At 42.4% G+C, this 24639-nt stretch overlaps 1 protein-coding gene across 4 annotated transcripts in view; it reads left to right on the top strand.

The window, feature by feature from the left end:
• LOC109044208 (uncharacterized) overlaps positions 1-23766 on the top strand; it is a 74759-nt gene extending 50993 nt beyond the window's left edge. For all 4 annotated transcript variants that reach the window (XM_072297920.1, XM_072297921.1, XM_072297922.1 and 1 more), the window contains one exon: positions 17874-23766. In XM_072297920.1, coding sequence (XP_072154021.1) covers positions 17874-18778 — 905 coding nt within the window. In that variant the 3' untranslated portion in view covers positions 18779-23766. The remainder of the gene's footprint in view (positions 1-17873) is intronic.
• The last annotated feature ends 873 nt before the right edge of the window (positions 23767-24639 follow it).

Here is a 24639-nt window from a genome sequence, read left to right on the forward strand (position 1 = left end):
CCCCTTGAAATTTAAAATGTGACGGACACATCAATCAACATCAAAATTTGCAGTTTTGGTCAAATATTTTATGTCCGACCTCTCTGATTGACTCGCTCCACTGTGCGCCGTACAAGCGGTCTGAATCGGGTTGCGCCGCGTCAAAATCAGAATCCGTCGAAAACAGAACAACATACTTAACCTCACCAGGAACCATGCGCTAACTGCACTCAAAAAAAAACAAACGATTGATTAATACCTTCATCGGTTCAACTAATAACGATTGTTCAGCTGTGCTTTGATCTCTGTTGTTACTTTTTCATACGAATAAGACGTCGGTTCCTAAGAACACCTCTTTCGCTGAACATACAGCCTGGCATCCCTCAGTTCTTAAAATTCCCTGACGCAATTAATGGATATCCCGTAAGGTAATTAGATGGAGAGCGAACTACGCTGTAAAGCTTCAACAAGTAAACCCACTGCTCGTAACTATTCGAAATGATTCCCGGATTTGCCTGGATGCAGTTCCAACGAAGCTTCAGTAATCAACCTGGCGCTCGATACTCTTTGAAATGATTCCCGGATCCGCCTTACGCAGTTCCAACAAAGCTTTCTAAGCTCGGAAAGACGAGATTCCCGGCAAAGAAAATTCCGTGAAACTGACGTCAAGCCTATTCCTATGCCACTGCGCCTCCGGCTCGCGGAAATTCCCAGAGATATTGATTTTTCCGATTCCATTCTGAATCCAGGAAATTCCCAGGGTTATAAATTTTTCGCTTCGATTATGGGTTGGACAATCTCTTGGTGAATGGATAAAATTATCTCAGAAAATATTTGTGCTTTAAATGTAGATACTCGCGATCCAAAAACCCAGGCGAACGCGAGTAATACGCATATATCTAAATATTCTGGGAAAAAAGCCGTTTTCCATCGAGACGGACAAATTTTTCGGTGAAACGATTAACTTATCACGGATAATATTTTTGCTTTAAATAAAGATATTCGATCCCACATCACACGCAAGTGAGTGATATACACAAATCTAAAAATTCTGGGGGAAAATGTCGTTTTGCATCGCGATAGACGAATCTTCGTTAATTGCACACATTTTGCGAGTTCAAATCAAGGGCCATTCATCAAGTACGTAACAGTCAAGATGGGGAGATGGGTCGAAGAGAGCGTTACGCCATTTTGTTTTTAGGTGTTAAAGGATAAAATTTCCCAAAACTGTTATATGGGGATCAAAAAATCCCAAACTAAGCGTTAAGTATTTTATGAGCAGCTCCCAAATCACAGCTTACGTGAGCGAAAGAAATTAGTTTTTTTCCCTTTTCAATCGGAAAAAATTGATTTTCTAATGTTTCTACGGGTCTAGATGTTTCCTTGGAAATTTTAAAACCACCTAGTTCGACACATCAAAAAGAGAAAAAAAAAAAAGAGAATAAAAAGGAAAAGAAGAAGAAGGGAAAAAAGAAGAAAAGAAGAAAAAAGGAGAAGAAGAAGAAGGTACGAATCTGAATCCGCTAGCCGGTGAAGAGCAGAATCGATCCTAATAATCAATGTTTCAGGGTTAATCAACATCCCCTCAACTTGTCGGTTTTCCGGGATGCTCCCGCGTGGGTGGCACCGTGCGCTTCCAGTCAGTTGACAAGCTCTCCCGATTTCCATCAGCTGATCTCCTTCTACCACCCCCTCCCCCCTCTCCGCCGCCGTTTCCGCAGCGCGCAGAACCCTCCCCTCCTCCCCCGCCCGAGCCGCGCTCCTCGCCCTTATCCTCGCCTCTCATAAACTTAAATGAGCTCGGCTCGGGGTGAAGTTGATAATAAACAAGTGCAGCGAAAAAAGTGCAAAGTTATCACTGCTTGTTTGGAGTAAATAGACCCGGGGAATGAGCCTCTGCGTTGCCGTCTTGGCGCCCGACACCGAAAATGAGGACCGCACAGTTCCCTCGGTTAACTTCGTTTAAAGGATATTCAGCCGATTCTCTCGAAGTCTCAAAAGAGGGGAGGGTGTGGAGCGAACGAAAGTCCATGGGGAAAATCGAGGCTAACCATGAATGATTGGTTTTTTTTCGCGTTATTTTTTGTATCGACATTGAAAAATTATTCAATTATTTCCTGTGCTTATCAGAATAAATCTTGTGTTTTTTTTATATAATAAAGAAATAACGATAAGTAAGAAATACTTATCAAAACGGAGGAACTTGTAATTTTATGTTTTTGGAAACTCCAAGATTTTTGTTTCGTTTTATTTTTTTTTTTTTAACACGCAAAACAGCCGAACTCGGTTTGTCCGCTAGTTAGCGCAACTGAATAGTGAGCCAGAGGTCTCGGGTTCGAAACCCCCCTTTTTTCGTTCTAAAATATTCGAAAAACACGTTACTGGTTTAAACAGCAGTAATCTTGACCTTCTGGGTGCCAAGACCCCTTCTACCATGGACAACCACAAGCGCATCGCCGGTTGCAGAAAAGGCATTTCTTGGTGGCTGTGTCTCAAAATATCAGCTAACGTTTTATCCATTATAATTAAAGCAAACGTATGTAATTCGTTGAAACTTTTACCGAATATTCTTTATAATTTTGCAATGCTGAAAACGAGAAATTTCATAATAGATCGTTTTCGATACTTCAAATAGGTGAGACCGTATCGATATCGATTGGTTCAGCATGTAAACATAGCCTCAAAAGTCAATCGAGGAACCTGAGGAAACAGGGGTTTTTCTGAGATTTTTGATTCTAATGAGTACTAAATGGCATCGCAAGGTGAAATAGTTCGGAATTTTCTCATTTTCAGCTCTTCCGACTGAAATCCTGAAAGTTTTGTTTGAGGTTATTTTCTATTGTTTTGAACCGAACGATACATCGAACCACTATCAAAAATGATGTATATTTACCCAACATTATCCCTTCTAAAACATACGTCAGACGTGGAGATTCCGAAACCCCACAATCAAGGAATGCTCTTTCTGCACCCAACGCCTCAAACACTCAATATCTGGGCCGGGTATACTACACCGCGAGGAGCACACAAGGGGATCAACGGAACGTTCCATTTTTCAACCGGTCCGGATTCGCCAATATTTTCGCACGAGGTTCCAATTCGGAATGCGGAAGCTCGGGCTCATAAACGAAGAGATCTCATCATCGGTCTCGGACGATAACGGCAGCGGATGATGGGACGGCGAGGCGCGGCGCGGCGCGGCGCAGCGGTCGGAAGCGCGTCCTACTTCTGCGTTTACACCGACCGGGTTGTTCCTCGGTAATAACTCACAATTAGCTCCAAACTTTGGGCCTCTCCCGTAAAGCTCGTAGCTTTTCATGAGGTGTTCGCCTCGAGCCGGCGCCAAGTGCTCGCTCCTCGGATGTGTAGATGACATGACCCACGCGTAATATCATAATGTGTAAAGCCGAGTATTAGCGAGGATCAAGGAATGTATATACTGCCGTGTTAAACTCCCGTGCCGAGGAAAAACGCTGTATCAGCCTCCAGACGTTGCCGAATTGACTTTGATAAAATACACATTTTAAGGGAAACTTGTGCATATTTTTCTCGGAATTTTCCGGAGGATTTTACTCGTAATCTAATCTAACTACGTTCAGGATTTGAAAATTTATAGAAATAAATATTAATAAATTTCTTCTAAAATGAATGTTTCATGTTTAGCAATATCCGGATGCTCATACGGCGTTTTCCCCGTAGCATGACATTCCTCCACACTCCTCCTCTTCCCTCTTCTCCTTCTCCTCCTTCTCCTTCTTCTCCTTCTCCTTCTCCTCCTCCTCCTTCACCTCCTCCTCCTCTTTCTCCTCCTCTTTCTCCTCCTCCTCTTTCTCCTCCTCCTCCTCCTCTTCTTCCTCCTCCTCCTCCTCTTCCTCCTCTTTCTCATCCGTCTAGAAAAGACGGATGGAGGCATAGGAGGAGGAGGAGAAAGAAGAGGAGAAAGAAATTCTCCTCTTCTTTCTCCTCCTCCTCTTACCAATGTAGGTAGACTTCTTTCGTTTAAATGCGTCCATTCACCTACTTAAGTAATTTTCTTTTTCTTCTTCCTTTCTCTTCTTATTTTCCTTCCTCCTGTTTCTCTCCTGTTTCTTCTCCTCCGCTTTCTTCTTCCGCTTCCATCTTCTTCCTCCTCCTCTCCCTCTATTCCTTATTTTACTCCACTCTTTATTCTGATTTCTAACGCGTGCTCATTTGACGTATCATCAACGATTCCTGACTTTGTTCTTATCCATTTCCATCTTATCGCAAAAGGGAACCAAAGGAGTCCTCATCCCAGTGTCTCGTCTCGTTTTTCGACCGGACGAGTCTTAGGGGAGCCAAGAGCCGAAAAGCGAAAAATCTATTAACACCCCCGTGGGGAGGCTCACGCGAGGGGGGGGGGGGGGGGGGCGAAAGCGCGGTGGGCCAGCTGAAAACAAAGGCGCCGTACTTATCCGGTGTTTATAAAGCGGGCGATTCAGCGGATTCCTGGAGCTCGCAGACGAGCTTTGAAAATTTCAAGGGGTTTTAAGTAGGCGGAAAGCCGGGATCCTCGGCGAGTTAAATTATTCCAAGCACCGGCACCGGCTCCGGCACCGGGGAACGGGAGACCTGCTCAAGTTCCGAGGCGCGCGGTCTCCGTCGAAATCAATATTTTATCGTGGCGCTCCAACTTTAAACGGAGGAACTCCCGAGTCCCGCGCTACCCGCCCGCTCGCTCGGCCCGCTCGCACTCGTCGGTCCCCGTCCCCGTTCTCGCTCGTCGCGCGGAAACCTCGGCCGAGCCAAGCCTCCCGATCCCCGATCCGAAATCGCCACCACCGACGCCCCCGCTTCCACCCCCTCGCAGCTTCCAGGCTTAAACTTCCGAGTCTAAATAAAACGACCAGCAAAGAGCATACAAAGATCATCCTTGCCCGATCTCGTCAATTACTTCCTGTGGCACCGCAGCCGGATCCAGACACTTCTAACCGGGGGGGGGGGGGGGGTGCACCCCCCCCCTGACCGAATTTTCGAAGTTTTTAAAGCATCTATTATGCAGTATGAGTGAACGTCGTCGTAAATAATTACTAAATATAAGCCTCTTTCCTTCTTTTTTCCTGCGTTACTTTCCTTATTCTTTTGACCCCTTTTTCCTCCTCCCTATTCTCGGGTGTATGGGGGAGGGGGGGGGCGTGGGGCGTTCCTTCTTCGATCAGCTTAGGTTGGGGGATTACATCTCATACGGAAAACCTCAAAACACAGAAAATTGAGAGGGAAAAAACCATGTGAACGTGGTGAATTTTGGCACTTGGTAATAATTCGACTATATTTTGCAATAAGGAAGAGGAAAGGGATCTCGTTTTTAAGAATGTATGTGTGTCATCAGTGCCCTATGCACATAGGTGCTTTTATGGTTAGGCAAGCTAGAAACGAAGGTTCCGTACTGGAGTATATTTACGAGGAGAGGAAGGACATCGCGGATCCAAGTGTGTTAACAACTCACGCGTGGGGCCCCCTAAGCGCCACTAGGGATTTGGACCGCGTAGCAGCCAGGGAGCGGGAGCCCCCGCGACAGTGGCGTGGCGTGAATTGCGATACATCGATTATTAAGCTATTTAAACCTATGGAAAATGATCGATAAACAGGGTGTTCGCAGCGAACACCTTAATAATCGATTCTTTACCATAGGTTTAAATTTCGTACCAATCGATATATCGCAAAGCACTCCACTGGAGCACCCGCGAGGTGTGAAACCGCCGTGCGGGGACAAATGTCGATTAATTTTTGTGGGAGGCGTTGAGCGGTCGACGTGCCGTGCGGGAAGGCGAACCCCAAGCGACCGGGGCCATGTTTACAGTGTCACGACCTCGCGTCCTCGAAAGGAGGAATAATCCTACTTTAGCTACTATTGAGGAAGTAAAACGAGATCCAACTACCCGGCCCTGCCAGCCCTTCGCCCCTCCACCCTTGCACCCCTCCGCGCGTCCCCCTTCGCCCATCTGCCCAAGGGCTAAGGGGAGTCTAGTCTCGCAGTCTGCCACGCTGCCAACCGGCGGAATTCCACATTTATCCCCCTTTAGCTGTCGAGGTGCATCAAGGGAGGAAGGGGGGGGTGTCTTTTCAGAGATGAAGTTTAAATCAAATTAGGAAAGAATCGCCTTATACAGGGTTATTCAAAAGTCACGCACCACTGGCCATAACTTTAGTTCTTATTATTATATCGATTTGCGGTTTAAGACGTTTTTCCTCATATCGAGGGGGACACTTTTTTGGGTACTTTCCAGTTTTTGATCCCCTCGGGGGGAGGAGGTGGGGGGGCAACTCAAAAATTTCAAATGGCCACCCCCCTCGTGGCCAGTAGTGGTGCGTGACTTTTGAGTTACCCTGTAGGAAGATTTAAAGCATCTTGATCAGTCATAAACAAACCGTCGAAAAGATTGCACGGTTCACAGGGGCTCTACTACTCTTTGACCAGCTGGACTTAATTTCGCAAGAAGGAACTACTAACTTAATTCATCCATCAAGTACTTTTTGTATGGAGAAACTTGAGGAAAGCACTCACGTCGTAATTCCAATGTCAGTCTAAAGTAGTGGTTTCTCGTTGCTAAACGAAGTCCAACTCATTCCTATTCGTGCCTCCCATTCCCTCTTTCATGTCGTCCATAATCATAATCATAATCACAATCACAATCTCTACCTACAACTGTAGAAAATATAATTTTTGCAACGATTATAGTGGTACCATGGACTCATTAAACACACATGTCTCAGCTTTTCTCCTTATTAGAAATTATAAGTTACATATGTTAAAAGTTTGACAAGTTCGAAAATACTTGTTTCTGTAATAAGCTGTTTTTAGCGAAACTCAGGGTTTCAGCTGTGTTGGCAGCCCCTGCGACTGAGAAGAGAATCCGTAAGTTCAAAATTAGGGTTGCCCGAATGTAAACAAAGCACTTCTCTCCCAATATTCTCATTTTCGGTCGAGCCGTAGGCGAGTTATTAATTCTTTAGTGACTCCTCAGTCCTCAGCGCCAAAAGAATTCGAGCTTCGATGTGCGACTCTTTTTTTTTTATCAGGAGGCGCACATTGCCCTCAGTAAATCAATATCGACGTTCCCGACTCTCTACCCAATAATTTTCTCGGGTCGTCGTGGAAAAGGACATCGGGCAGCACATAAATACATGATTCTCATCTTATTGAATGCTCATGATAAAGGAGGCCCGAGTAACGAACGGTTTAATTTTAAAACAAGAACAAGACAAGGATTGAGCTAAATGGTCCTTCAGGCCCGACATCACAACATGGACGCGAGAACCCGACCCCCCCCCCCCCCCTTCTCTGACGGCGAGCCCTCGAACACTTATTTTTCATTTTCGTTCACTTTACAATCGGTCCCGTCTCTCAGCGTTGCCGCTTGCTCGAGAAAACCAAGTTTATTTAGAACACCCTCGTAGGGAGAGCTTTGTTTGTAAAGCCACTTGCATTCGTTTAGCCCTCACCTGTATTATTTAATCACGAGAAATCTGTGCCGTTTCCAATCAGTTCCTCAATCACGGGAAAAAAAACATTGGATCTAGAGTCCAGACTCTTAAAAACGTCGACAAGAAAAAGTACTCTTGATTCAATCAGAATGTAGCTTAAATCAAGAACCCAGCCTCTTAATTTAAGCGGATTTCGTTTTGATTCAAGCAAAAATCCGATCGAATCAAGAGTAATTTTTCTTGTCAATGTTTTCAAGAGTCTGGACTCAAGATTCAATGTGGTTTTTTTTTTTCTTTTTCTTTTTTTTCCAGTGAAGCTTTGAACTATTCAACGCACTCGCGCATGTAAACAAACTAGACAGTGACGGAATGTTTATCCAAAAATGGATTTTGCACTTTAAGGACTGTAGAAAAAGTTGCATATCATGATTTAAACGATTCAAAGAAGAACGTTTCAACAAGACGTTGCGTATTCATGGAAAGTCATCCGTTCGCAACGTAACCCGCAAAATTCAATAAGGGCTAAGTTGTTCACGGTGATCCCCTAGAGCTTTATGAAAGCCTGAAAATTGTAAAACATTAAGTACCCATGATCATAGAATGCAATTTATATCGTAATCGGTGAAGGAAGTCTGCACTGCTTGTGTCACCCACTAATCGTTAAGCCGAGGGATCAACTTAAACCAACAATTTAAAACAAGCCGAGTTGAAAATATCAGCGTAGGGTCGCTCTAATCTCCTGACAATAATTCATATTCCACGCAAAATTGCAAATTATTCGAAATAGTTCCTCAATCATTCGAGGGAGGATTTTTTCACATACACTGGAAAAAAATACACATTTGGATCTAGAGTCCAGACTCTTAAAAACATCGACAAAAAAAAATTCTCTTGCAATTCAATTGGATTTTTGCTTAAATCAAGAACGAAGCCTGTTAATTGGAGCGGATTTCCTTTTGATTTAAGCAAAAATCTGATTGAATTAAGAGAATTTTTTCTTGTCAATGTTTTCAAGAGTCATGGACTAGATCCAATGTATTTTTTTTTTTTTCAGTGTAGGCCAAACAAAATTTGTCCTCAAGATCTCTGCGAAAAAATCGAAAATAGTGGTACCAATATGGCAGTGCCTACTCTCCTCACCGAGTTATTGAGCGTTTATTCTCCGAGAGACGAGCCAAAACGGCAACGCGGAGTTCGACCCTCATTCAGTCGGCACCTCGTAGCACTCCTTCGACTTCCCGCAACCCCCCGCCCCCCGTGCCGCCCCGCCGACGACGCTACCAACCAAGATTATTATCATCTACATAATTTTTAGTTGATCCATTTATTTGTGTGTTCGCTCCTCCCTTGATTTGCCGTCCCGTCGGATGGATGCCTCGCTGCAACAGTCCGCGTTTCCCTGCAAGCGCGCCCGCATCCCGAACTCACTTCGTCGACTACCTGTTTACGCTATGGCGCTATGTAATGCCTAATCGGCATTGACATTCGATGAAAGTAAAGGATCTTCACAGAAATAATATTTTCGAGTTGCCTGCATCCACTAGTTTTAAGCGCTCATACGGTTGTGAGTTAATGAGTACTAAGACGCGGCGGACATTTCAGGAGTGAAAGAACAGAACATAATACTTATTGCTCCGCATAAAACTTACACTGGAAACAAAAAAAACACATTGTATCTAGAGTCCAGACTCTTAAAAACATCGACAAGAAAAAATATTCTTGATTAAATCAGATTTAAGATTAAATCAAGAACCAAGCCTCTTAATTTGAGCGAACTTCCTTTTGATTTAAGCGTAAATCTGCTGGAATCAAGAGTCCTTTTTCTTGTCAATGTTTTCAAGAGTCTGGACTCTAGATCCAATGTGTGTGTGTGTGTGTTTTCTTTTTCTTTTCCAGTGTATCATAATTTCGCCATCATACCTAGGAAATTATATACGTAAATTGAGGCTTTTGATGTCACAGATTTCCTATTGCATTTCTTTTTCGAGAAACGAATGGTCGTCGTTTTTGTACCAGAGTCCGTGTGATCTGATTCATCAGGATTGTCCCTCGAAAATTTCGTACTAAAATGTCAAAATTAGTTTTTAAAAACAACGAAATCCAAACAGAGGACGACCTTCTAACGTAGGTTGTAGGAAACCCTACTTTACGTGCACAGGTACCCAGTTTTGGGCGATTTCGGAGGTCCAGCAATGTGCGGTACATTTAAATATTGCATTTTTTGAAAATTGACTATGTCGCGGTACAATTTAGTAATGGTTTACTTCATCGGCACAATAGGCAACGCTGTAATCTAGTTCAAATGTAAGAGAAACAACCAAAGCTTCAGTTAGTGTCGCATGTGACAGATACGAAACGAATTATTTCATTACATCGCCGTGGATACAACTATTCGAACTCTCCGGATGTCCGCGTTGCATACTCACGGAAGCGAAGGCGTTTTGGCTGTCCAGACACTCACCACTGCACCCGCGGCGCTTAGTGGAGCAAGTCGATGAGAAGAGTCGGACAAAATATGGAAATATTAAGCTCATATCGATGTTTATACTGAACTTAGAGGTTTTAAAAAAGGTTTCATTGATTTATTCGCAAAATGTCCTGCAAGAACTTCTCACAATTTAAAATGTGGAGGAATTTACATCAGGATTTGAAGAATTTCTGAAAGGCTCATTTCATAGTGTGGCGGGCTTTACTGCGAGATCTTAAATGACACAGTGCTTTCAATTCTTCATTTATACTTTGAAGACATCTCTTAGGCATGGAAAGTCGCTCTACAAATCATTCTCAGGACATTGCGATTTCAAAATCAAGCACCAAAGATGCTCACACCCTACGCCTGTATGCGACCATTCGTGCTTAGCAGATATCTTATTTTTAGTATAATCAAATAATTGGAAACGCTCTGCCATTTTGGATCCTTGCAGTGAAACCCATCTTTGCGCCGCGCCGCGGGTGATGTGGAGAGTGCCTGGACAGTCAAAACGCCTTCAACTCCGTGCGTATGCAACACGGACATCCGTAGAGTTCGAATAGTTGTATCCAGGAGTTGCATAGTGTTTGTCGCATTCGACGCTATTATCTGTGAGCGCTTTGCTTGTTTCTCTTGCAAGTGCACTGTAACTGAATTCCAGCGTTGCCTATTATGCCAATAAAGTAAGCTAACACTGATTTTAATCGGACATTGTCAATTTTCCGAATAATGCTTTGACTGTGTTAATATATAACAACGTTGCCGTCCTAAAATGTGGAGTGCGGCCTCTATATTCTTTGATCTAAGAACGACGAATGCGGCAAAGTTGTGTCATGGTCCCCGAGGAAAAAGTCTGAGAGCGCATCTCAACTTATTTGTATTCTTTTTCGCTGAAGAAAAAGAAAAAAGTCCAGCTAGAACCTACCCTACGGTGAGTGCAAAGTCTGGTCGGCAAGACCCAAAGCTTGTAAAAAATATGTCTTGCACATGTAAATATGTAGAATTAATATAAAAAATGTAAATAAATAACGTAGGAAATATGTAGCGAAACCTTTCTCTTAAAAGCAAAAAAAAAAAAAAAAAAAATCGAAGAATTTCAAAAGCTCGAATGTGATCAAATTTTGAAAATCCTTAGACGCATCGCTGCACTCAGAATAACAATCGGCCCTACAGATACCCAAACCTCACTGGTACAAGAAATTGCCTCTTGTTTTAAACATATAGAAGATTATTTATTAATTTAAGCACCGAAGTACAAGAAGAGAGGGGAAATGTCTTCCGTTACCATACAATGACTCTACAGTTTTCGAGGCAAGGCTTAATTATGTAGTTCCAACCGGCCACTTGACAAAGATGCCCGTAAATTTAACGCGCATTTCCTCCTATTTACTTGCATTAAAGCACGTAAGATCAATGCACTCTCAAGCTTCTAAAACGAAACACGGAAAAAGTCAGATTATGCAGAAAACTCCTTGTTAACCTCCAAGGTCGTTTACTCTATAATTTCATTTTGTCTCGCATTCTGGCGCTCTCTACGAGTGCATTGATCTCGCTTACTTCACTCCCATACAAAAGAGCCTCCGCTAATTGTAAATGAGGTATCATTTATACCACTTGAAAATTAATCCATGTATCCCTTGGCCTTGGGTAGATTACAATAGATTTAACAACAAGTTCACAAAATGAAGTCAGTAGGTAGTATTTCATCGATTGATTTTCACCATAAGTTGAATGCGTGAGCTTTTATCCGCTACGCTGCTTAGCCGTTTTTGCAAAGTGGTAAAGTTCTCAAAATGCATTGTTCATCAGATATCCGTAGGCGAATCTGAGTTTAGACTTCCGAACATAACTTACATGTTTTAGGAAAGATAGCAGTGCGCGGTCTGTAAAATGTAGTGTTCAGTGGCGTGGCGCTGCTTTGCGATATATCAATTGATCTGCCATTCAAACCTATGGAAAAGGATCGATTAACCGAGTATCCGCAACGAACACCTTAATAAGAATCGATTCTTTACCTACAGCTGCAAATCGGGGAAAATCGATTATCGATCATTCACGCCTCGCCACTGATATTGATCACAAGCTGATTGAAGTAAGAGGGGTTTATCTTCTGTGATGTTCTCAGGTGATTTGTCCAAAATTGGAGACTACAGCCTTGCGACCCTGCCGAGGTAATAATTACCGGGGGTCGTCGGGTATAACGCGGCACGATTTCGGCATAGGGCACAGGCACAGGTAGCGCGCCTGGTGGCCTAGACCAATAAGGCGACACGCTCAACGCGTGCGCAGAACGCCCCGACCGATGGCGCACCGGAAGGGAGGGGGGTGTCTGGTCCACCTGAGAGGAAAAGTAAGCGGGGCGCGAGGGTCGTAGCCCGCTACATCCGAAGGGTCGGAGTTGAGGGTATGTTCGGCGAGCAACAAGCAAGGCAGGTTCTCTGCCCTGCGATACCCGGGTTACGGTCTGTTGCTTTGGAGTGCCATACCGCTGCTTTGAATAGTTCATGGAGACAAAACGATAAGTAGGGAAAATGTTATGAGAACATTTCTCGAGGTGTGTCCATAGCGAGAACAGACTGATTTTGTGGCTACGTCATGTTTCAAAAGTAAACAAACGCATAGTCTTGTTTCTGATTCGCGCCATGGTGGTAGAATGCGTTCAAGTGTTATTACAATCGGATTTCTCAGGTTTAATGAATCCTGAATTGATTTATGACCGGTCAATGGCTTTCTAATAAACTAACACAATTGACTCACGAAGAATTTGTACATGAGGTTAGGTTAGTTTGTTCTGGTTTGAACCAAGAGTTCGATATTATATCGACGTAGTCACTGAATCCGTCTTTCGCAAACATAATATGGAGGAAATTCTAAAATACTAGTTTCATATCTGACATTTGGCAAAAAACGGATCCATTACGCCTAGAGGCACGTTTCACGATGTTAATTCTCACAAAGTAAATTTTTTAAACCTCAGAGCTGAAAGCACCCAAACGTAAAAATTAACCATTCGATTTGACTAATCGAATACCATATTTTGCGTTTGGATACTTCAAGCTTTATTTTAAGTTTTCTAAATGGATTTGTTTGGGAGAAAAACAGCTATAATGTGCTTCTAGCAGAATGGAGACACGAGAAAAATATGTATAAATCCGAAATCAACTTAAAAAAAGGGAATACGGCCTTCTTCCTTTTAAAGTGTTTTTACTTCATGTGGGTTGCACACTCAGTTCCTGAGATAAATATTTCACATTCCTCGTTTTCACAGCCCCACGAAATGACGAGTTTGTTTCTCTCGAAGCCACCCTCGTTTCACCGCCGCGCCGAAGCGTATGTTCCGAGCTTCGGCATATCAATCCGCTACTCGGGGAGGCGAGGAATGAAGAGCTCAAGCTCGAGTCACCGCGAACCGTGATTAGCTCACAAAAGAGTCGAAATCAAACGGATAAGCCGGGTGACGCAGCCGGAGATAAAGCCGAAATCGACGGAAAATCGCTCCAAGACGGGGAATCGCAGCCGGTAATGTATTCAACGGGTGAATTACAGTCCGCTTTCCGCCGAGATGTTCGGTTCGGAGCCACTCTCCTTTACTTAATGAATGTTTCCCTTCTGGATGGAACGCGTCTGTTAAGTTACCGCGGTAACAGAGGCGGCGGTGGATCCTCCCCCAGCCCTGCCGCTCGTCCTCCTCCCCCTCCCTCCCCCCCTCTGCATCCCCTCCCTCCCGCGTCCGCGTCCCGCTCCTCGGAACTCCCACCTGAAGAGCGAGCTGCCCGTTGTCAAACAATAAATCCCGAGGAATTTATTATGGATATACGGTATAAATCATCACTTTATACAGGGTGTCCCGAGTTGAACACGAAAAAAAGTCACGGGCGAAAGCAATACGCGTGGAAAAATATCGGAGGGACGTCCTTCCCCGTCTGGAATGCTCCTCGTTCCGATGGAATTCTGACCGTCATATTTGTATCAAAGGTAATAACTCCGGTCCGTGTAATTCTTTGTCGACGTTTCAATTGATCCTCGCGGAATTTTCATGCTCTTGTTCTACTTGCGTACCGCGAGTTAACAGCAAAGCCGGGCGTTCATCGGTTTTGTCCCGAAGCTTTCAGTTTTATTTGGATTTAATTCCACGGAGAGGACACAGCATAATTATCGTAGTTATGCAATATACTTGATTTTCATACAAATAATTAAGAATTCCAAAATTGTATGACTTCTAGGTATTCTTCAGTCTGCACTATTATCCACGTACGGTTATTGTAACTCCTAATCACCTTCCTTAATTTTGACGGTTGTTCGAAAGCACAAATTCCTAAGTAAAGGAAAACTTGGGCACTGGAAAAAAAACACATTGGATCTAGAGTCCCGACTCTTGAAAACATTGACAAGAAATACTACTCTTGATTCAATCTGATTTTTGCTTGGTGCAAAACGAAATCCGCTTAAATTAAGAGGCTTGGTTCTTGATTTAAGCCAGATTCTCATTGAATCAAGAGTACTTTTTCTTGTCGATGTTTTTAAGAGTCTGGACTCTAGATCCAATTTGTTTTTTTTTTTTTCAGTGAGAGGAACAACTTACTTGATTTTTGCCAGCATCTTGCCCAAGATTTTATGCGAGAACTTCCTTTAAATACCTCGTCATTGATTCGCAATCAAAGCATTTTTTTTAAAATTGACAATGTCGCGATGAAATTCAGTAATAGTTTACCACTTTTAGTACACAATATGCAATGATGGAAAAAATGAGGTGTAAAAAAAACAAGCACAGCGCCCTCAATCAGTGCCGAATGCGACGAATACTCACATTAACTCCTGGACGCAACTATTCGAACTCTACGGATGTCCGTGTTGCATACGCACGCAGTTGAAGGCGTTTCGACTTCGTTGCACTAGACACTGACGAAGGGAGCGTTGTTTGTGTAATCACCTTCGTTAATTTTATGCATAGAGCAGATACAAGGCATGTAGCTCTTGTCGTTGTAACAAATGCAATAATGTTCAGTATCTCACCCCAAAAATTTTTATTTTCACAAAATACGCCATTGAGCCTACATCGATTACGCATTAAATATAGATACGTGCATAGCGAGTGCGCACGCAACTTTTATTAATTCTATGCTTAGAGCAGATACAAGGCATGTAGCTCTTGTCGTAGTAACGAATGCAATAACGTTCAGTATCTTACCCCAGAAATTTTTATTTCCACAAAATACGTCCTTGACCCTACATCGATTACGCATAAAATACAGATACATGCAAAACGAGTGCGTGCGCTTGTTAGTATGTGATTTAATAATCACGTGATTATTTTTTCAGGGTATTTTTTTAACGGTGAGTATACGTGTGTGTTTCTGTGTGTACATATTAGCGTCTTCACAATAAGTATCCGTGTGTTTATCGGATCACCTGTCTTCTGCTGTGAGCTCTATTTGGCGTTCGACCCCTCCGCGGTCGGGTCGGGTCCTTCCCCTCGAGCCCCCTCCCCCCTAGCCCCGCGCCCGCCCTCAGCCCCTGTCCTCCTGTCGATTCTCCCCCTTTCGAATACGTCTTCGGTGATCAGAGTGGTGCTTACCCCCGATGCCCCCTCGCCTCTCATCGCCGTCCTTCTCACATCACTGCCGCACAGTGCCAGATCCGTCCTTAGCTCCACGATTTTATTATCTCGCCTTTCGTACGAGCAGAACACGGATTTTTTCGCTATTTATAGAGCTCAATCCTAATTTTTTAATCTTGTAGTTACTTACGTTGTTTTTCCAACCAGATCCACTGGAAGTTTATAAAATTCGTGTCCATCAACGGGAAATGGGGTCCTGAAGGTTAAATGAGGCTACTAGTTCCAATAGCATACAATGTCCATTTTGGTCGAAATTGAGTTAGGAAAATTAACATCCCCCCAGGAACGTTTCAATATCTCCCGTTATATTTTCTTATTTTATAAGAGAACCAACCGACCGTCTCCTTATAATTTTCTACGAATATTTTTAAGTAAGCGAAGATAATTTGCAGACAATTCCGAGAAAATTGATGATCGGTTTTCTTTTAGCAATCAAATCAAAACATGACCAGCGATTTGCAACGCTGCAGAGGGGAAAGTACATTTTTCGACTCGGCCATCAAAGTCTCGCAACAGCGCCAGCACCCTTCCGATTGAAATAATAGACCATCAAATAAACTGCCTCTCGAGTTTTATGCACCGGCTCTGTCTTCATTTTATTTTACGAGCCACAATTTTGAGGTTAGATCGGCAGAATCAACAGCCTATCCCGGAGTCATCTGTATCGATGCTTTTCTCGAAATCTGTGCTGCACATCTGAGGATAGCAATGCTTACGGTTCCTCAAGTCTGAAAGATCGATAAAGTCGAATCGACTCAACTCCCGACACGCCGATCTTTCGCTAGGATCGGTTCGTCTCGCTAGGAACTGATCAAATGAATCGGTCTCTAGGCACCCCGATTTTTGATTTTTAATCAGCGTAGGCTCAGAATTTGCAAGAAAGAAATCTACTACACTGGGGGAAAAACACATTAGATCTAGAGTCCAGACTCTTGAAAACATTGACAAGAAACAATACTCTTGATTTAATCAGATTTTTGCTTAAATCAAAAGGAAATCCGCTCAAATTAAGAAGCTTGGTTCTTGATTTAAGCAAAAATCCGATTGAATCAAGAGTATTTTTTCTTGTCGATGTTTCAAGAGTCTGGACTCTAGATCCAATGTGTTTTTTTTTCCAGTGTCTGATTCGTTGTATGGATCTTTCAGTAGGTCGATTCTGGACCCGATCGTTCTACACAATCGATTCTCAGCTCAAGAATCGCCCTCACTGGAGTCTAGAGTAGATAGTCGGTCGCAGCAAGTCACGGTATCCGACCACGGCGGGTCCAGTAAAAACGGGCGGTGCTATTAGCGGAACAGTGATCGCTCGTTGCGCCTCGACCCCCCCCCCCCCCCCAACATTCCCGCGGGGGGCGGGGGGTGCCTCGGCCGCGCGTCACGACGACGGACGATGGACGCGAATTGCGTCACCGGTTTGCCAGCTCGCTCCCGCGGATCGGATGAGCCCGGAGCCGGTTCCGTTAGCGGACGCGTACGCTACGGTTGCTACGGTTACGGACTACGGTGCCCGGCTGGAAACGCAGCGCCCGGTACCGGTTCGCTCAGCGCTGCGCCACCGTGCGAGCGCTTTCCCGAAACTTGGAGGAAAGCTCGGCGCGCGATTTGGGGCGAGGCCGGTTTGAGGGAATCGTCGTCCGCGAATTCGATTTTTCCGGATAAAGGGCGGATAAACCTTCCGGATAACCGTTCCGGATAAACCTCCATAGTTAAAAGAGTATCCAACAGTGCTCATGGCAAATTCCAGGTCACTACGTACTCTTTTTATCGGCGTTACAATGTTGCGTCTGTGTCGATAATTAATTTGGCCTCGGTATGAAGGCAGCATTGATATCGTAGCCGGCATTTTCGTCACTGCGAATGTAATGTTGAAAGCGAAGATTCTTTTTTCCCCGTGTCTGTCTTTTCTTTTCGTGATGAGACTGTGCGAATTGGACTGCATTTGGTGGTAAGAAACTACCGTCGTTGTACCGCGCCAAGGAAAAACGCTGTATGAAATAAACTACGAATGAGACCTTTAAGAATGTGGTTGCAGCAAGGCACGGACATTGTTTTACGCCATGCGACATTTGGACGTGTTTAAGCTAAAAGGAACTATGTTGCACGAAATCTCTATGCAAATAGTTCTTTTTAGCATAAATACGTCCATTTAATTCTTATTCGACTTGCTTCTGTTTTGCTTCGGATTTGCTTGCTGTGGCGTAAAAATGTACGTTTCTCCGCTCGGCGACACCATATGCATGTTTTCTATGATTCATTTTACTTTTGCACTTTCCTCTTATTCAAGTCTTTCCCTTACACCCCCTCTTGTTCTCTCCATGATGAGCCTCAACAGTCAACTAACGGTGCCGTATCGCTCTGTTTCAGGTGCCGACCCGGGGAATCAAAACTTGGTCTCAGACAGTGGTATGAAATCAGAGAACCTCAGCAGCCTAGACGATTTGCTGGAACCACTCCACGGGTGCAAGGCCCCAAAGGATGAGGACTTTTTCGTGCCGACGTGCACGATGAACCGGCCAACGATGCTGAGCGCCAAGTACCTCGAGAAGGAGGAACGACGCAAGGTGCTCAAGATCTCCGTGAACAAGCTCAAGAAGATCGAGGACCCGGAGTCCTCGCTGCGCCGATCGGTGCTCATCAACAACACGATGAAGCGTCTCCAGCGCGAAACCCGCGAGGAGAAGCAACGGACGGCCGCCCACAAGCGCGCCACCTACCTCACCCCTCGCACGTCGACCGTCGACGCCACGCAGCTGAGCGACATCACCAACCTCCCGAGTTCGGCGCTGCCGACGACGACCACGCTCCCTGGCGGACGGACCGAGAGGCTCGAGGCCCCCGCCCCCGCCTCGCGCTGCGCCGCCGGTCGGAAGCGCTCCCTGGACGACATCGACGACTGCGACGTCACCGACGTCCTCAGCCAGTTCTACATGCCGCCGACGCCGCGGCTCCTCACCTCCATCAGCGACGACGAGGACGAAGAACTCAACGTCGTCGACATCGACTGTCCGTGTCCCTCGCCGAAGAAGCCCCGGCTCGACTCGACCGAGTTCCTCAGCGACCTGTCCGATAGCAGTAGTTTTAGGAGTAGTTTAGGAAGTAGTTTAAGGAGTAGTGACCTAAGGGACTTCCCCATGTCCGACCCCGATCTCCTCCTGGAGCCCTCGCTCCAGTGCCAGTCACAATCCTCCTACTCGTGTGGCCACTCGTCAGTCTTCAGCGACATCCAGTCTGTCGTCTTCCACAGTTTGATCGCGTCGCTCGAGACGTAGCAGTCCTTTAGTGTCAATTTCTCCTGCTTCTAGGCTGGCTCCTTGATTCAGGCCTACCAAAGTGGCGCTCCTTGCGTGCTCGCGGCTCGGGAAACAGAGAGGTTGCTCTTGAGACAGTTGGTGCGAGGGGCAATCCGATTCCATCAAATCCCTCGTCCCCAAGCTGTATGGAATAGAATTAGATAACCTTAATGTCTTGTGTGAAGAAAAGACTGACGTGGTGGCCAGTTTTGGTTAAAGGTGGACATTTTGGCAGACAAGGCCGCAACCTGTAAAAGAGGCGGCAAGATATACCGTAGTCTCTACCAACTACCTATTGTATTCAACTTTGACAATTAATATACCTTTCTCTGTGTAACATAATTTTGACCAAGTTCTTCTGTCCTTGATACTTCTTTTTCTGGTAACGTAAATTAGTATGAATTACATACCGGCCGTCAGCTCCCTTTTCATCCACGATTTTTTAGGACATAACCTCGGATCGAGTACACTGTTTCTCGTGGTGCAATTAAAAGTATTTATAACAAACAATAATGTATCCCCAGATTTTAGTGGAAATCACTGTTATTACAATTCTATGGTCTTATTTTGTATTGTTTGCTTTAACATATTGACGAAGAGTAAGATATTATGCCCGTTCAAAGCACGGAAGAAGATGAGAAAAGGGAATTTTTGGATTGTATTTTTTATTCATTTAATGTAACTGAAAGTTAATTGAAAACTTTATCAGCCAACTTGATTTCTTCCTGATCAGGGGGCGTTTGAGTACTATATGAACCGCACTCTTTTCCGATTAATTCATTTTTATTTTTTTCATTTCATCTTGGTTCCAATTTTGATTTTGGTTTTATCTGTAACACAGCAAAGCACCTGTATCGAATAGCTTAACACTGAACAGAGATTTTCTCTCTATTTTCATCGCTTTCTTAAAAATTCAACCAACAAACCTTTTTACCTGTATCAAAGATTTTTTTTTTTAATTTAGATATTTTCATAATATATCCTCTCCTCTCATAATGAACCATAACGTAAATTTAGACCCCCTCCCTTCCAAGTGTGTCATATATTACTTAAACGCCCCTTTAAACGTATTGTCAAGTCCATTCTGGCCTTCCCACGTTTGCTTTACTTACGATCACTACGAATCTGCTAATGTTCCTAGTAGTAATTTTTCTCTGGCTAACCCGAGCCCGTAACCGTTAAGAAGTGTGGGGAAAAATTACTGTGATATTTATGTGAAACTACGTAAAATTCTGGCGCGATTCGGAAACGTAAGTTCGAATCAAGCGAAGTTGGTCGTTCTCGTAAAACCCATCCAAAAGTAGTGTTGCATTCCTTCCAACTGAAAAAAATTACAAGTGAGATTAACAAATTTCCTTGTAGCTATTGTCACCGAGAAATCCTGGAAATTTCAGCCTCTTTTCGCTGTTTTTATTTAGTCTCCGATGCTGATCTTTCTACCGGTCATTTGCCGCGTAATTTATATAATTTTTGAAAAAAGCTGGTAAAATAATATGTAACACTATAAAGTTAGTGAAACGGGTGTAAAATGATCGAGAATACCCATTCGGTAATCAATAGCTCCAATGGAAGTTGGGAATGTCTCCGAGTTTTTTTTCTAACCCGAAGCTCGCAACACGCTCGTGCCATTTTTTGTATCCAGAATTTATTTTCGCAAGAATATGGTCAAAAATTTCCTAAATATCAAAATATTGTCACGACCAACAGAGAATAAGTGACGTCAGTATTTCTGGTACCTACCGCCAAAAACTGTGCAAGCCTTCTGTTCCGGGCTTCTCGAGTTTACTTTTCATCATTGCACAACTTATAAGTACCATTACCACCCCTTATACCCCTTGTCCAACCTGTATAAAAAACCTTTAGATTTTATTCTGGACTCAATGGGGAATGTTAAACCCTTTTGTTTTCCTCCGACAAACTTATTTTTAATGTGCTTGAATGTTCGTGCTAGAATCCACCAGTAGTGCATTTTTATATTTTTTAAAATCTTTTCCACTGCTTCAAAAACTTGTAGGCAATTACGTGTACTTAATTTTAAAACAAGTAATAGTTTTTCTATTTTTTTCTCCATATATTCCCAAAATCAAATCATATCCGTGTGGTTGTTATTGCAATAATGGACGAGTGAAATATCGCGAGACGTAGGTCGAATAAGTTTTGTATTTTTTTAATTTTAGTAAATTTATTTGTTCGTACAGTCGCTGTTCTTGAAAAATAGGTCCTCCAAAGAAATGAAAGTTTGGTTGAATTCTACAGCTAAGCCTAAGAATGTACCAGTTATTTCGTTAAACTTGACTAATTAATAAAAAGCGAAACGTCAACACTTGAAGCATTTGTTTCTTGGTGCAACTATTTTAGGGTGAAAAATATCGGAGATTCTCTGAATCTCGCTGAATCGAATTTCACTTGAGGATCGATCGTCAGTTTTTCAGCTGGCTTTGCCGGTCGGGTACATGTTCGCTTGCGAACGTATTTTTTTCAGCTGATTATTGTTTTTCTCAACGCTCCCCTCTTTTTCAAGCAAGTTTCAATGCCTTTTTATTTTTTATTTTTTTATTGTCTGTCCTATGATTGTTTTTTTCCCATTCATTTTTCTGTCCTTTATGTATACTAAAAGAAAGTAATTAAACAACATGAATGGAATATCACTAAGAAGAAAAGTTAGATTTAATGTTCGAATGTTAATTCACGCAAGGAGCAACCTAAATTGTATGATGTAATGAATATTCATGACAGGAATTTAACACAAATGCAGTTAGATCAAAGCTGAAGGATGCATGCTCGACTCCAAAAACCTTCATTTCAGAGGTGCAGTTACCCAAAACTCCAGAAGATTTTACTTGTGGCAAAGTTCTTGTCTGTAATATTTATACATAGATTTGATTGTGTTTTTTTTTGCGATCCAGAAGAGTAATTATTAGGAGGATTACAGTTCAAAGTATAACATGATCCACTTGTTTTTCAACAAATTACGTTTCGAATCCACATCTCTGTCAAAATGAATCAACTATTCATAGTACGAACTCAGAAACAAACATACTAAAAGGAAATACCTACAGCAGTACTATTTTGATGATCATACCTATAAATGTTTTTTTCCGTCGACATCAATAATTTTAAGTCACTGCTCGAAGTAAAATTGCTTGTTAAAACTTCATGAGAATTAACTTTTTTCACCAAACGACAAAATATGGACGTACTCCTTTGTTATTATTTCCTTTACAGCTGTCGAACGCATGTAAAAAAATTACCTTCCATTTTTCTGTACGTTCACTTTTCCTTATATTTGTAGTTACATTTTTCCTCCTCTATGTTACCTGCTGACCTGCTCTCAAAATTATTCGAAGCAACGGGAGCCTCAAATCTTAAATGTTGTATGGTCTTCCTGTCATTTTTACGCGTATGTGTCATTTCTTATTCCGAAAAAATTTCACGATGAAAAATGATTTTTCTTTTCCCTCGCTTTTTCGAGGAAGAAAATCTCTTTTGATTATTTTGCGCAACAATTAAAGCCAAGTTCCGTGATTTTCACGTCTGGCTGCCGATCGCATGTAAACACTCAGAATTACTGTATTAGAAATTCGTAAAAATTGTAAAATTTACTCAAAAGTTTGTATTCAACTTTTGCTTCCATTATTTTACGGCTCTTGATCAGCCAAGCTCAGATCTTTCCATGCCTGTGCATCGGGTGACGTGCTCGATCTCAGGGTCATCCGTAAAATATCATTCGCCCATTGATTTAGCTCATTTTAATTATATTCGGACTTTTCTTTTCTTCATCACTTCCTCCTCCTCCTTCTTCCTCTTCTTCTTATTTATTTCAAAGTGGCCGGCCTGGTTTTCGCCAGAGATGTGCTACTAATTTGAATCCTCTGTCCCCGCACAAATTGGTGTGTGAAAATTTGATACATTTCAAAGAAAATTTCGAATTAGCAGCATTAGTTGAAAAAGTTTTGAGTATTTTACGAATCTACTTGCCTTTTTGGTGAATGATCAAGTTGCTCGTACCTCATGAGGTATTCATGCAAGAAACCCCAAAAGCACTTTTCAAAATAGCCGGTTGTTCCCTGGCAGCAGGGTATATGTTTTTTTCACGCGCACTATCTTGAAAATATACGTCAGTGCAAACGGAAACCTGTACAAATACCAGTACATTACGATTTCGTGCAGAGAATAAAATATAAAATTTGCGTGTAAACTTTGGACCCTCTTTTAGTTTCTTGAGATATGTTTTGCTAATTGAATGGTTTTACTTAAATCTCATCTTTTAATAATCCACCCTCTTTGCCCTTAATGAAATCTCAGTTTAAGCTTTTTACCATCCCTGTAAGTGAGTATGCATTTCCGTCAAACCAGCTGAGCCCATTTTTTCCCTCTGCTCAATTAAACCATTTTGAAGTGTTGCTTCTAGTCGATTAGGGTTAGCAATCTACATTGAAATTGCCCAAGTCAATTGTTGCATGCAAGTGAAATCGAGATTTTAAACGTTCGGCACGCGCCAGTTATAAATCTAAAATCTTTTTAAGAATTTTAGATATTTTTTTCCTATATGGTGCTGGAAGGAACCTTCTTTCCAAAAAAGCAATTATTTTTAAATAACTGGTATATTTTATTTTGTACGAAAAAGATTTTCTGCACGAAAAGGAAAGATTTCCCACGAAGAAAGAGCACAGTGTTTCTGTCGCTAGTTTTGTGGAAGGAAAAAAGAAAACGTTCGCTGTTGCGAACTGTTTGCACCAAATAATTGCAACATCCTCCAGCATGTACTGGACAAGAATAACCAATTTTATAAATCGGAAGTTTGTATGAAGACAGATAAATCTGTTAAAAAAAAAGAAGTAAATATGACATTTGTATTAAAGTAGGTACACTGTAAATAAATTTACTGTCGACTGAGTTAATATTAAATGATTGTAAAGTAAAAAATGTTATTGTTTTTTTATTAAATAAAAATACGTTGAAACTTTCTTATGTGTTAATTCATCACCTTTCCCGTTTATTGAATCTACCAGAAAAACATTCTCATATGACTCAATTTTCTAGAAAAAAGATCATCGAAAGTATTTCAAAGAAAATACTAGTATTCAGCATCAAATCCGCAGCGATGCTTGGTTCAACATTACATCATTAAACTCCTTAAGGTAATTCGATGGACGTTACATTTTGTTTCAGAACGACATACGATATATTGCATCGATTGGTTCCATTTTCTCAGCTGCTTACTCGTCACTTTTTTCGAATTTTGTGATCGCAACTCTGTTGTCAGGAGACTGAAGAATTCACTTACCAATTTTGACAAACGAATTTAACTTAATAAAGGCGTGATTCTTTAAAGGAAAACTATCGCATTCGATACTGATATCGAAACTGCACTCGAATGCGATATTTTCTCTCTTAAAAAACCCCGCCTATAATACTTTGAATTTGTTCGTCAAACTGGGTAAGAGAATTCTTTAGTCTCCCGACAACAGAATTGCGATCTCAAAATCCGAGAAAGACGACGAGTAGCTGAAAAAATGGAACCAATCAATACGAGAAATTGCATGTCGTTTTGACACAAAATATGACGTCCATCGAATTACCTTAAGAAGTGCATGAAATGTACGAATCATTAGGATTCACTACCACACAACTCTGTCAGACTCACAAAAAAACTTAGGTGAAATGTAAGTGAACTGGAAAGCCGCCTTCAAAACTTTGTGAAATGCTAAAAATCGTTAACACTCAATACTCATGAAATTCGTAAAGCAATTTATATAGCATTAAAAATGCATAACGCACGTTCTAAAGTTAGTATGAATGTCAGTAAAAAATGTGTCGGTACTAACTCTTATCAACAC

The sequence above is a fragment of the Bemisia tabaci genome, chromosome 3 (genome assembly GCF_918797505.1).
Source record: "Bemisia tabaci chromosome 3, PGI_BMITA_v3".
Lineage (NCBI taxonomy): Eukaryota > Metazoa > Arthropoda > Insecta > Hemiptera > Aleyrodidae > Bemisia > Bemisia tabaci.